Raw genomic sequence first — 11,339 nt, forward strand, 5'->3', positions numbered from 1 at the left:
ATGTTATCCAACAGTAAACACAAATTATTCAATACAACAAACTTTATTTGCACACTTGGTTGTGTACATGTATAAAATACAGCAAGACAAGACGCTTCACCACTTTGTTCATCCCTTCTTCGAAGAGTTAAACAAGGCCAGTAAAAAATGATCCGAGTGGTATCACTTCACAAGCAGCAAAACAAAACTAACTGTAAAAACAAATTATGTAGATTTAGCTAAAGCAATGTAAATTGGCAGGATTAAATGAATAACTGTTTAAAAAAAAGGGTTCTCCCCTCCAACACTGTACAGTGCAGATAATAATATAATCAGAAGTACAGGCCCCTTTATAGACCAGGGCAAATAGTGTCACTTATATAATGTCAGTACTGTAGAGGATTTTGGAAGCACATCACTGTGGGAATCAAGACATTTCTCTTTACCGATATGAAGTACCTTATTGTCACTGTTGGGTGAAATCCTCACAACTCCAATTCTGGTGATTTTCATATTTTAACTTCAATTGAAGGATTACATGCTCCTCTATGGGTTGAGAAAATGCTATGACCCTTGGCTTTACGAAACCTTTTCTGAACCAATAAGAAACTCAAAAACTGCATGGTAGTCAAGCCAAAAACAAGGCTGTTATTCTTAGTTCCTGAAAAGTTGATGTTTTGGAGGTACGAGGTTTTCCCCAGACAGGAGCGTATGCAGGTGTGGGTTAATATCAAATACTGCAGTTAACTGGGCTAGCTTGAGTTGTTTTTCATCCTCTACAGACAGTAGGTATATGGCGTTTTATTCAAGTACAGTAGATTTCAACTATGCACAGTATTTACGACAAAGAGGATGACAGAAAACTTCTAAAAGGTAGGCGTGCCTGGTAGTTTTGAAATATTGGATGGGGAAAAAAGGAATACTTCAGCACCAATGCTTTAACTGGTCGGTTTTGCTTTGGTTAGCAAGACTGATTCCACTTCCCAAAGTCTAACTATAAATAGTGAAATGGGGTGTAACGGGGCTGAATGGGCTCAGGCTCAGGTAATGGAACGTAGCCCTTGCAGCCTTTCGCCCGTCTCTGGCTCCTTACAGTTCATCTCCGGGATGAGACTGCCTGAAGGCGTCGCCTGTCAGCTTCTCCTGTGCCTCCTTCATACCGGACACAACTGAGTGACATGGGGGAAAGAAAAGCAGTTTGAGATTCCCACCCTGCTTATCAAGTAGTTTTGAGGGTTTTTCATTCCAAAACGCTACATATCCATTTGGGAAACACATGCTACCTGTTGTTAGTTACCCAAGATAAAACAAAACAGATGATTGCATCCTCTCAAATGTTACTGTTTGCCAAGTAAAGGGCTCTGGATAGCTTATAACTTCTATAATAGTCAGTATTAGTTTTACTTTCATGCCAGCAAGGCAGCTATCACATTTTAAAGGGTAGATATGTAATTTTGGAATTAAACTCTTTAAATATTTTCCAGCAGATAATGTAACGAGAAGGATAAGGATTGTTACCTTGTTCTGCATTGCTGTAAAAGTACTTGTAGTTGGGATTCCCGTTTTTGTTGGTGATCTCAGGATGGACTTTCCCACTGGGATCTGTGAGGGGAAGTGAGAACAGTCAGAGATAATTTCTGATAGAAATAATGTCTGAATTTTGCTTAGTTCATTCGAATCCAAACGATATACTGGTTGTGCGTGCACTAGAAATATTTCAACATGCATTGTGGCGATTTCAACATTCAATCCACACTGAATCTCAAAGCCTGATGTGTGTAGCATTTACATTGCTGCTTCCTGTGATTGGCTCATTTTATCTTTGCCTCATCCACACAGCATTCTTGATTAGTATTACGCTAATCTGTACTCAGTCAAACTAATTTTCAGTATACTGACGCCGGGAGAAGACTTTGCCAACTAAACTCTCTTAAATCCAGCACACTGAAACTACTGATTAGCAGGCGCTGCACACTGTTCAGGCAGGGCAACTGTGCAATCAATCTCTCCAAACGATCCTGAAAAATGTTTACAAGAAGAGTGACATGACCCCCTCCTTACCGAGGAAAAGAATCCTAGGAATGTATCCACCATCAGGACTGAAGGCTTCGTCCTTTGGCTCCTCCTCGTCCTGTTGAAATAAAGACATGAGTGATGATTTACAGGTCTGGCAACAAATCGCACCCACCCACACAATTAGTTAAAGTTTGGTTATTTGCACAATGGTAAAACGCAGAAATAAAATAATAAAACACAGTAAGACGAGAGAGAAAAAAACTACTTATGTGTGCAGAAGAGTTATAATTTAGCCCTGTTGTATCCAAGTGAACAGGGTTTTGCTGGGCTGTTTACTGTCAACATTTTCTCACCTCCAGGTTGACCATGACAAAGTTGTGAGCAAGTTCAGAGATTTCCTTGGACTCAGCAAATTTGGGCTTCAGAGCTGATGTAAAAGAACAATAACATAGTTAATGTTTATCCAGAATCTCTTAAAATCCTGAACAAATACGGATACGCTTTATTATCCTACAATTTCAGAATACCTATAGGCTACTCGTATGGTCTAAGCAATCGAATTTTGTACCCGAATAAGTTTTATTTTATAGCAGTGCTGTCAACTCTGAAACAATACATATGTATCCTTCCTCCTCAATCATTCTCTTCGAATCAGCTCCATGTGGAATCATTTGCTACACAACATACAGGAATTCTTAAATTGAGCAGAGTAAATTGAGTGATTTTCTTTTATACTGTAAGTGGAGGGAGAGGATGTTGTTTTACCTTTGCAGGCTCCACACCAGGTCTTGTGGACGATGACCATAATTGGAAGCCCGCTGTCAAAGCAAATGAACAAGTTGGACAAAGACAATATCAAGTGCTGGTCTAGCACCAGATCTGATGCTAATAACTCTGACCTCAGTTTGTAAGGCCTACAACTGTAAGTACATGGCAATATACACTGAGTAACGTGATTTTACCATGCAACAGAGCAGAAAAATATATGTGAAAAGTATTGATAATCACATATTGAATCAAAGAGGAAATGTAGATGAATGGAAAGACACATGTTTAATAACAAAAGGAGTTTTACGCCTTGACATAATTGGCACAAAATGGAGGTCAACACAATTATACAAGTGTTCCCAATACTTTTGCACTCAGTGTATTTACCTGGCCTCTGCTTCTTTCTTCCCATCGTCCAGGCTCCTCCAGTGGATGTTATCTCCAAAACCTGTGGGTGAATGCATCACTCAGTACACCAGCTTCATGTCACTGGTGTTATATTTCTAGGTCAGGGTGTGTCTGCATGAGATACAATGTCAATAAAAGAAACTGCCTCGAAACTGCAGCAAATACCACTGAATGGGGGGTAATTCAATATCAAGCCACAGGTAAACATGACTCTCACCTGTAGCTACCTAGCTAGCTAGCAAGCTAGTTTGGTAGATTTGACTTCCAGATACTTCTCAACAACCCAATTAACATTAGTGTATACTAGTAATAGATTAGCGTTAATAGTTACAATAGCTACCAGAAATCGTCGACATGAGATTTGAAAATGGTGTCACTTCATCGCCTACCTAACTGTTCGAGAAACAGACTTTGTAATCTCACTTTAAAGAGATTTAACGTTAGACTCAGCCAAGTATTTTATCAAGCTCTGAGCTAGCTAGCTAGCTCTGGCTACACACAACCGTCCTGCTGACTTTGTCTTTCTTGCACTAAATATAACTCACCTCGCGCGTTGCCTGCAGCGGCGACCTCATTAAAATAAGACAAAGACAACAAAACCTGAAAAGAAGAAAATAACGCAATATTCACTAGAGACGACTGCATTTTTTTTACTGGCCTTTCTTGCAACTATGCTACGAGCTATATCCAGCTATATCTGCTGGCAGTACTGTTCGTTAACCGATGACCCGGAAGTGATGGAGCATCTCTAGGATGCGGATGAGGCGGGACTTTGGTGTCAAACTTTTATATTTCACAATAAAAGTCTATCCTTTAACGTAACTTGCGGTATTTGTCCATAAAACACAAATAAAATATGTATCTGTATATATGTGTGTGTGTGTGTGTGTGTGTGTGTGTGTGTGTGTGTGTGTGTGTGTACACGCGCGTGTGTCAGCCGTCTCCTGTCCTCCTATTGGCCAACAAGGCTCTCCATTTTCGGGGCAGTTCACATGACATCACATCCACACAACCGCGTGTTCCTGCGGCTGTAGCTGCGTCAAGTCAAACAGAAATAGGTATCATGAGACCGGAAGTCATGGCGATTTTGCTTTCAAATAAAAGCATGAAAGCGCAAAAACTGTCACATTTGAAAACAAATGAGAGAGATATATATGACTTTTCCCTTATTTTCCTTAAATATATTCTAAGTCTTCACTTTTGAACAGAGATTTTTAGCCTTTAATTTATATAAGTAAAACAAAAAAAATCCAACATACTGTAGGTTTATGAATATGGATTTTATTTTGAAAAGTAAGACCGGAAAGTCTCTTTTTATCCTTGCTGACTTGACACTGGTTTCCTCAGTGAAGCCCTGCTACAGCTTCAGGAGAGAACAATCCATCGGACTGCTAGTTAAATACTTCTCAAAGGTAAATAATTTACGACTTAGTTCAGTTAGAGGTACACATCAGAGTCGATACGTTTTATCATTTAATTTGATGCTGACGTTAGCTGTCTGGTTAACCAGCCAGTAAAAGCATGTCCACTTGCTGTGCTCCTTAGCCAGTTGCTAATGTTAGCTAACCTTTTAGCTAGCAACCTAGCTTTAAGGGACAGAGATTTGTCAACTTAAATTTAGCTCCAGTTGCATTTGTTAAACCCGTGTCAGCCAGTGTTGTCGGTATGGGATCAGTTTAACTTAAGTAGTTTGCCGTTGCTGTCAGATGATAGCCAGCTAGTAGCTAACAAGCTAAGTGCTGTTCTCCTGGCAGAGCTTGATTAGCAGGTTCAGCTCTGCTGAGTGTTGAGTTAGCAGAATCTCAGAATGCGAGGTCTGGTGGTATTTTTAAGACAAAGTCTAAAATCTTTTTAGTCTGGTTCTTAATTAAGGTTATTCTATGTACATATAGATTTTATGTTCATATTCCTCTTTTTTTCTTATTCTTTAGTCTTAATAACCTGTTTAATCCTGGTTTACTATTTTATTTTACATAAACTATTTTACTGCTTGTTAAGTATTTATTTTTAACTCTGGTTTATTTGATTTCCTGTTTTCATTTATTATTATGTGAAACACTTTGGGCTACAATTTTGTACGAAAGATGAAACAAATAAACTTTATTATTATTATATGGCAGAGATCAGTGTTGTAGTAGCTCTGACTAGGTACTAATGTGTTAATAAAATTTAGTCAAATAACCACTTCACGCTTGGTTGGGTTTATTCAATAGGTGGTTGGTCTGTGACATGTAGAAGACTGTAGCCTCATTTGGGTTTAAGTGACACTAATGGGAATCATCTCATTTAATCTTGTCTTACAGATAGAGCCATGAATCAAGAGAAGCTTGCCAAACTTCAGGCGCAAGTCCGGATAGGTGGAAAGGTACAGTAGGTTTCTTTTGTGTGCCATATATCCTCATATTAGCAACGGTAACATTACAATTAAGCCTCTGTTTGTACAATATTCCTGATCAAATTCCCACTCCACACACGCTAACACAGTTTCACTCTGGGCCTTGAAGATTTAATGCTCAGTTTTGTCCTGTAGTTGGCTCAGTTGCTGCTCGGCTGATGGCACACAGCATCTGCCAGGTCTTTCCTCCTGAGCTCAGCATTCCCTTTATGGATGAGAGCATTGACCCATTCAACTGTGGCCTGTGGCATTGTTCCTATTTCACTGTGAGGCCTTTACCTCATCTACACACTAGATGGCGCTTTTCGCCCTTTGTGTATTATTGATCTGATAGAGGGGGCCTGCACTCCTACCAAGATTAGTGTGTTAACAGCTTTTCTGTAATTTCTTGTTTTAGCCAGGTCTAGTCTTGTGTTTGTAACTGTTTCACCATAACTGTTTTGAAAGAATGTTTCTTTATTATGACTAAAACACAATAAAGAGTGTTTAAGAGTGTTTGAGTTAAATCCCATTGAGATATAAAGGTCTCACCTGGCAGTAATTTTGGGTCATTCACTCATCTTTAATGCCTTTTTTTTTTTTTTGCTTGACTGACACGACCACCTGTTCTCTCCGTAGGGAACAGCCCGCAGGAAGAAAAAGGTCGTTCACAAGACGGCGACAGCTGATGACAAAAAACTTCAAGGCTCTTTGAAGAAACTGGCAGTGAACAACATCGCGGGAATAGAAGAGGTAAGGAATCCCCGACAACATCAAAGGCAAACTGAAGGCAGCATTGTGGCTACGCAGTTTTGTTTTTGTCTCTTTTATCATTGTCATGTTTCAGGCAAGATAAAAGACGTGAGAGCTGAACTTCAGCAAACCCCAATTATGTAAACGCATCTAGTTTATTTATAGAGTGCTTTTAACCAGCAGGTTTGTCTCAAAGTGCTTTGGAGACAACAAAGGACACAAAAACCGATAAAGTCAAGGACAATAAAAACTTAACAGCAATATTTTTCACTTATTCATTGATGCTGCTGCTCAATTGACTTGTTGTATTTTGCAGTAAATAAATGTAACTCTTAATATCATTGACTGTGAAACTGCAATAATCTGAGATCTAATTTATGACACTTTGTTTTGTTGTTGCATGGTCAGTAACAATATTTATCTGTGTGCTGTTGACATTCAGTCACAGATAAGTTCCATGTCAGAGTTTTTCTTTTTTCAGTTGGTAACCTGTAACGATATGGCTCACGTATGCAAAATCACATGTTAAATAATCTAGTTAATGTTCATCCCATTGAAGTCAATGGTAATGTTAGGCGTGATGTCAAACAAAGCCGGAATTTTCAAACCAGCTCATGAAAGTGTCCCATACCTCACTTTGTCTTTGTCACTTTGAGTTTTTAAATAAAATTGGCTTGTTATCAGTTTAGACAGCAGAATTGTGTGTCACAATATCAAAATCAAAATCACCATATCATCACCATATGATTCCACCGAACGATGATAAACGATAATACTGAATTATCACCCAGCCCTCTGGATAAGAGCGTTAGTTGAATGGCAAAAATGTAAAAAAAAAAATGTAAATGTTATGACACAAAGTGCCACTGACATTATGTGTTAAAGCTGCAGAATGTTATGACTCTAGAGCCTCTAAGCCCGACTGTGTTCTCCTCTCAGGTGAACATGATAAAAGACGACGGGACGGTGATCCACTTCAACAACCCCAAAGTGCAGGCCTCTCTGTCTGCCAACACCTTCGCCATCACCGGCCACGCCGAGACCAAGCAGCTGACGGAGATGCTGCCGGGCATCCTGAGCCAGCTGGGAGCCGACAGCCTCACCAGCCTGCGCAAACTGGCTGAGCAGTTCCCTCGGCAATGTGGGTACACACACACACACACACACACACACACACACGGGCACAAAGTCAGGGTTCCCTTGATCCTGTAATATCAGGCATATTCACAGAATTTTGTATTCTGGGCAGCGAAGGTCAGCGGATTTTGTAAAGACCTGAACTGTGTTGGCAAGCATCCGCCCTCCTGAAGTGTAACTGAGCCAGACACTAAAGCCAGCGGTGTACTCTTTAATCTTATTATGTTTTTTCCATTTTTGCCTTTATTAGATGTTCAAAGTAGGGCTGAGCGATATATCATGTAACATCGATATTGTGATATGAAACTAGATATCATCTGGGATTTTGGTCAATCTTAATATTGTGAAATGTTACTTCTTCTTGATCTTAAAGGCTGCGTTACAGTGAAGCGGTACAATTTTCTGAATTGCCTGAGTAAATGATTGGCTTTACCTGCTCATCATATCCACATTACTGATTACTCATTACTGATTACTAATGATCATTACTAATTTTCAAAATTTTCTTGTGTGTAAATATATCATGAAAGCACGAATACTCATCCCCAAAATATCGTCACATTATCGATATCGAAGTATTCGGTCTAAAATGTCCAAATTGTGATATTTGATTTTATCAGTATCGCCCAGCCCTAGTTCAAAGTGTAGAGAGAGAGAAAGGGATGACATGTGACAAACGTCCCGGGCCGAACTCGAACCAGGACGTTGTGTTTACACCAGGGCGCCCCTGGCAGCGGTGAACTCACAGTCACGATGAGGTCGAACTCGCCCGAAATAGAAACGCAGTTGAACACGCGGCCGCATACAAATTTGTGTATCCTCACTACAGCTTTGTATTGTTTGTTCACACTCCATGCCAGTGGGGGCGCGTGAAGATTAAAGAGGTAACCGTAACCTAGGGAGATTGGAAATGGCAGTGACAAAAACTCAGAACAACAACAACTGACAAAGACGGCTGAGGGAATCTGAGGATTTTGTTTAATCGGTCATAAAGGTGCAGATATCTAACAGGCTCAGCAAGCCGAACCTCCAGACGATTCATTTAGAAAGAAAAGTCAGCGCAGAGACGTAAACAAAGGCAAACGGAAAAGGTTTTCCACAAAGCAAAACAATCAATCATGTGATATTTTAGACCAATCACAGACGTTTTGTGACAGTTTAACTTTCTTAGTATTTTGTTAGGGGTGCCAGCCAGGTCTCTCTCCTGGCATTTAAGATTGGTCAGTCAGGTTTTGATTCGTTTGTAGTTTTTTTTTTTTTAAATGTTTAAATCAAACCTCACAAAAGGATGCACACCAATCTAAATGTACATCCTACACATCAAATGACCATACTCAACCCAACAAGAACAACACAAACACAAAATCTTAGTGCAGAACCAAAATATTCATATATTTAAAGACTTTAACAAAAAACACCCAAAATCCCACAGTCCGAAAGTCCATAAAACAAAAAATAATCCAACTCAAAATTCCACTACGGGTTTTCTTTCACAGTGGTGGAACTTCAGGAGATCGGCAAGATGTCTTTTTTTTGTAAACCGCAGCCTTAAATCCCTACCAGCTCTGGGGAAACTGTTCTGCAGCTGACCTCTGACCTCTGACCTCCCTGTAGAGGGACGTACAAGAATTTCACCTTCAGGGATTAAAAAATAGATAAATCTCCGAAGAAATGGAATATCAATGGATTCTTTAAGCTCTTTTTTTTACATTCAGTGGCAACTTTTCCTCAGCAAGTGTAGGCTGTTTTAGCAATTTCTATCTTGAAGCAACATGTATGGAAGGAATTAAAAATTTTTAGGTCATGGAAATGCATGCAGGCTAATACTCATGTGAAGTCATGGAATTTTAGGTCAGTGACGTGGGAACACTGACATGTGCGCACACATTTACACAAGACAGTAGTAACTAGCAAGGAATTCATTTTGTTGCCAAGTTGCAGCCCAAATTTTATTCGCTTCATGTTGGATTTCTTGTTTTAAATTGCAGCAATGGATCTGAAGGCAGTGAAGGAGGAAAATGTTGACGAGGAAGACGACGACGTCCCAGGTACAAACTGCTGTGTCACTGGTTGTCTTTGTTTTAATTCCTCTTTCTGGTGACAATTATGATGACACATACCAGTTTAGAGCATGTGATAATTAGAGCTTCTTCCTCCGTTAAATGTCAACTCATTAGATTATCTATATGAACCTCATTTCCAAAACTCTAAACTACATCCATTTTGTAAAAAAAAAAAAATACTACTACTAATTACTTCAAGTTCATCATTCAATATCTCTTAAATATAGAGGATCCAGTCTGTAAAAGTGTTACAATTTTGTCAACCAAGGACTTGTCTTTGGTTCCAATTTGTTCCAATTTTGTGGTGGAATAATTTTGTTGGCATCAGTGTTTTCAAATGGTTGATGTCCCATTTTGTAAGGAAACTTCAGCTGCAGAATGTTAGGGAAAATATTGATGTTTGTTTTGGTCAACCAACGTCTGATTTACTTGCTATCCTTAATGAAGAAAAGTTGGTGCCACTTTTATCAAACGGTGGATGTGTTTTTGGAACAAAACTCTGACGTTTCTCCTTGCGTTCCATCTTGCAGATCTTGTGGAGAACTTTGACGAGGCTTCGAAGAACGAAGCAAACTAATGAATCCTTTTCCCCACCAACCGTTTTACCTCTTGTGGACTCGCAAAGGGCATTTCCTCTTGTGGGGAAACGGTTGTTAAAGAGCTGCACTGCGTCGTCTCCGGAGAGGTGAACCACTTCAGTGTACCTACCTACAACAACAACAACAACAACAACAACAACAACAGCACAACATGCAGATACTGTAGGTTTTCTTTTCATTGTGGAGCCGCTGAAACACCAGGATCTGTGCAGCTCTCGGCACCCAAAGGACTCAACTGCCTTGGACACAAGCTTTCTACATGGTTAAATGTTGCTAGTATTTAAGAGATTATGTTTATTAAAGTACCGTAAAAGTGATTTGAAGAATTCACCTCACATGAGATGGTGATTGTGGATTTAATAAAACATTTTGGGTTACTGAATTTTCTTTTTTCAGATATTTTTTTTGCCTGGGCTACTGGAAGAATAGTTGTCACCTCAATGCCAACTAATGGGAATCCAAACAAACACTAAACAGTGATATTTTCTATATATTTTCTTTGATGAGCAGTTTTTTAAGTAGTGGGTGAGTCCTTAATATGTGTAATTGGTGCTTATTATATAAATAGAATAAATACTAAAGCATAAAGGCCATACAGTGTGCCTCCCTTTGTATACTTATTGAGATACAGTCTACTAATTCATAGATCATGTCTGAACCGTTATGTAACACGCAGTGATGTAGTGGGTAATGGAAAGATGGGTAAACTATCTTCAGTGTAAACAAAATTATGTTTTCAGCAAAAACAATGCTTTTTCCTTTAACTTTGCATCAGTTATATACGACTTACTAAAATATAGGTTACTATGGATTTAATTCATTAAGATTTATGTCATCTTAAAAAGGAGTGTAAACTCTAATGTAAATATGAAGATTTGTTAACTGAGTTTAGAGTATGGCCAGCCTTAAGCAAATACTGTCCTGAACCATTTGCTAAGGAGACTAGAGGTTTACACTCTGACATTCCTTTTCATCGATTACTATCGGTGACGGTCCTTTGCTGCATCCTCCTGATCAAGGGGCGCTGTAATTCACTAGAAGAGGAAAACTGTCTTACAAGGTTACAGGGGATGAATGCCATTTTGGCTCTAGGGTGTCTTAACGCGAGCAGGACCGAGCTGCGGGGCTCACCGTTTGCCCGGTTTGAGCCAAAATGTCTCTGCTGCTGCTGCGGCTGGATGTAACCTAACCGTTTTCCAAGCTGCGCAAAGCTAGCCAGCGTCAGCCCGAGCAAAACCGGAA

At 39.5% G+C, this 11,339-nt stretch overlaps 2 protein-coding genes across 3 annotated transcripts; one reads left to right on the forward strand and one right to left on the reverse strand.

Annotated features, from left to right (window-relative positions):
- Nucleotides 1-30: 30 nt before the first annotated feature.
- txndc12 (thioredoxin domain containing 12 (endoplasmic reticulum)) lies at nt 31-3,888 on the reverse strand. The gene is made up of 7 exons (XM_071520924.1): nt 3,717-3,888; nt 3,151-3,211; nt 2,761-2,813; nt 2,349-2,422; nt 2,041-2,110; nt 1,498-1,581; nt 31-1,148 (listed from the first exon to the last, which is right to left on the reverse strand). Exons 1-7 carry the CDS (start codon nt 3,814-3,816, stop codon nt 1,069-1,071), a joined length of 522 nt encoding a protein of 173 aa, XP_071377025.1. The 5' UTR covers nt 3,817-3,888; the 3' UTR covers nt 31-1,068.
- Nucleotides 3,889-4,486: 598 nt separating this feature from the next.
- Nucleotides 4,487-10,479, forward strand: LOC139645252 (transcription factor BTF3 homolog 4-like). 2 transcript variants are annotated; one of them, XM_071520922.1, is made up of 6 exons: nt 4,487-4,583; nt 5,475-5,536; nt 6,185-6,298; nt 7,238-7,439; nt 9,424-9,483; nt 10,029-10,479. In XM_071520922.1, the coding sequence occupies exons 2-6, from the start codon at nt 5,483-5,485 to the stop codon at nt 10,073-10,075; spliced, it is 477 nt and encodes a 158-aa protein (XP_071377023.1). In that variant the 5' UTR covers nt 4,487-4,583; nt 5,475-5,482; the 3' UTR covers nt 10,076-10,479. The 2 variants fall into 2 exon arrangements, with proteins under 2 accessions (XP_071377023.1, XP_071377024.1); XM_071520923.1 differs by lacking the exon at nt 4,487-4,583 and having other exon boundaries at nt 5,474-5,536.
- Nucleotides 10,480-11,339: the final 860 nt, after the last annotated feature.

This window comes from Centroberyx affinis, unplaced genomic scaffold (genome assembly GCF_046629955.1).
Source record: "Centroberyx affinis isolate AG114_WGS23_722 - 3 ecotype Tasmania unplaced genomic scaffold, CSIRO-AGI_Caff_v1 ptg000835l_1, whole genome shotgun sequence".
NCBI classification, from domain to species: domain Eukaryota; kingdom Metazoa; phylum Chordata; class Actinopteri; order Beryciformes; family Berycidae; genus Centroberyx; species Centroberyx affinis.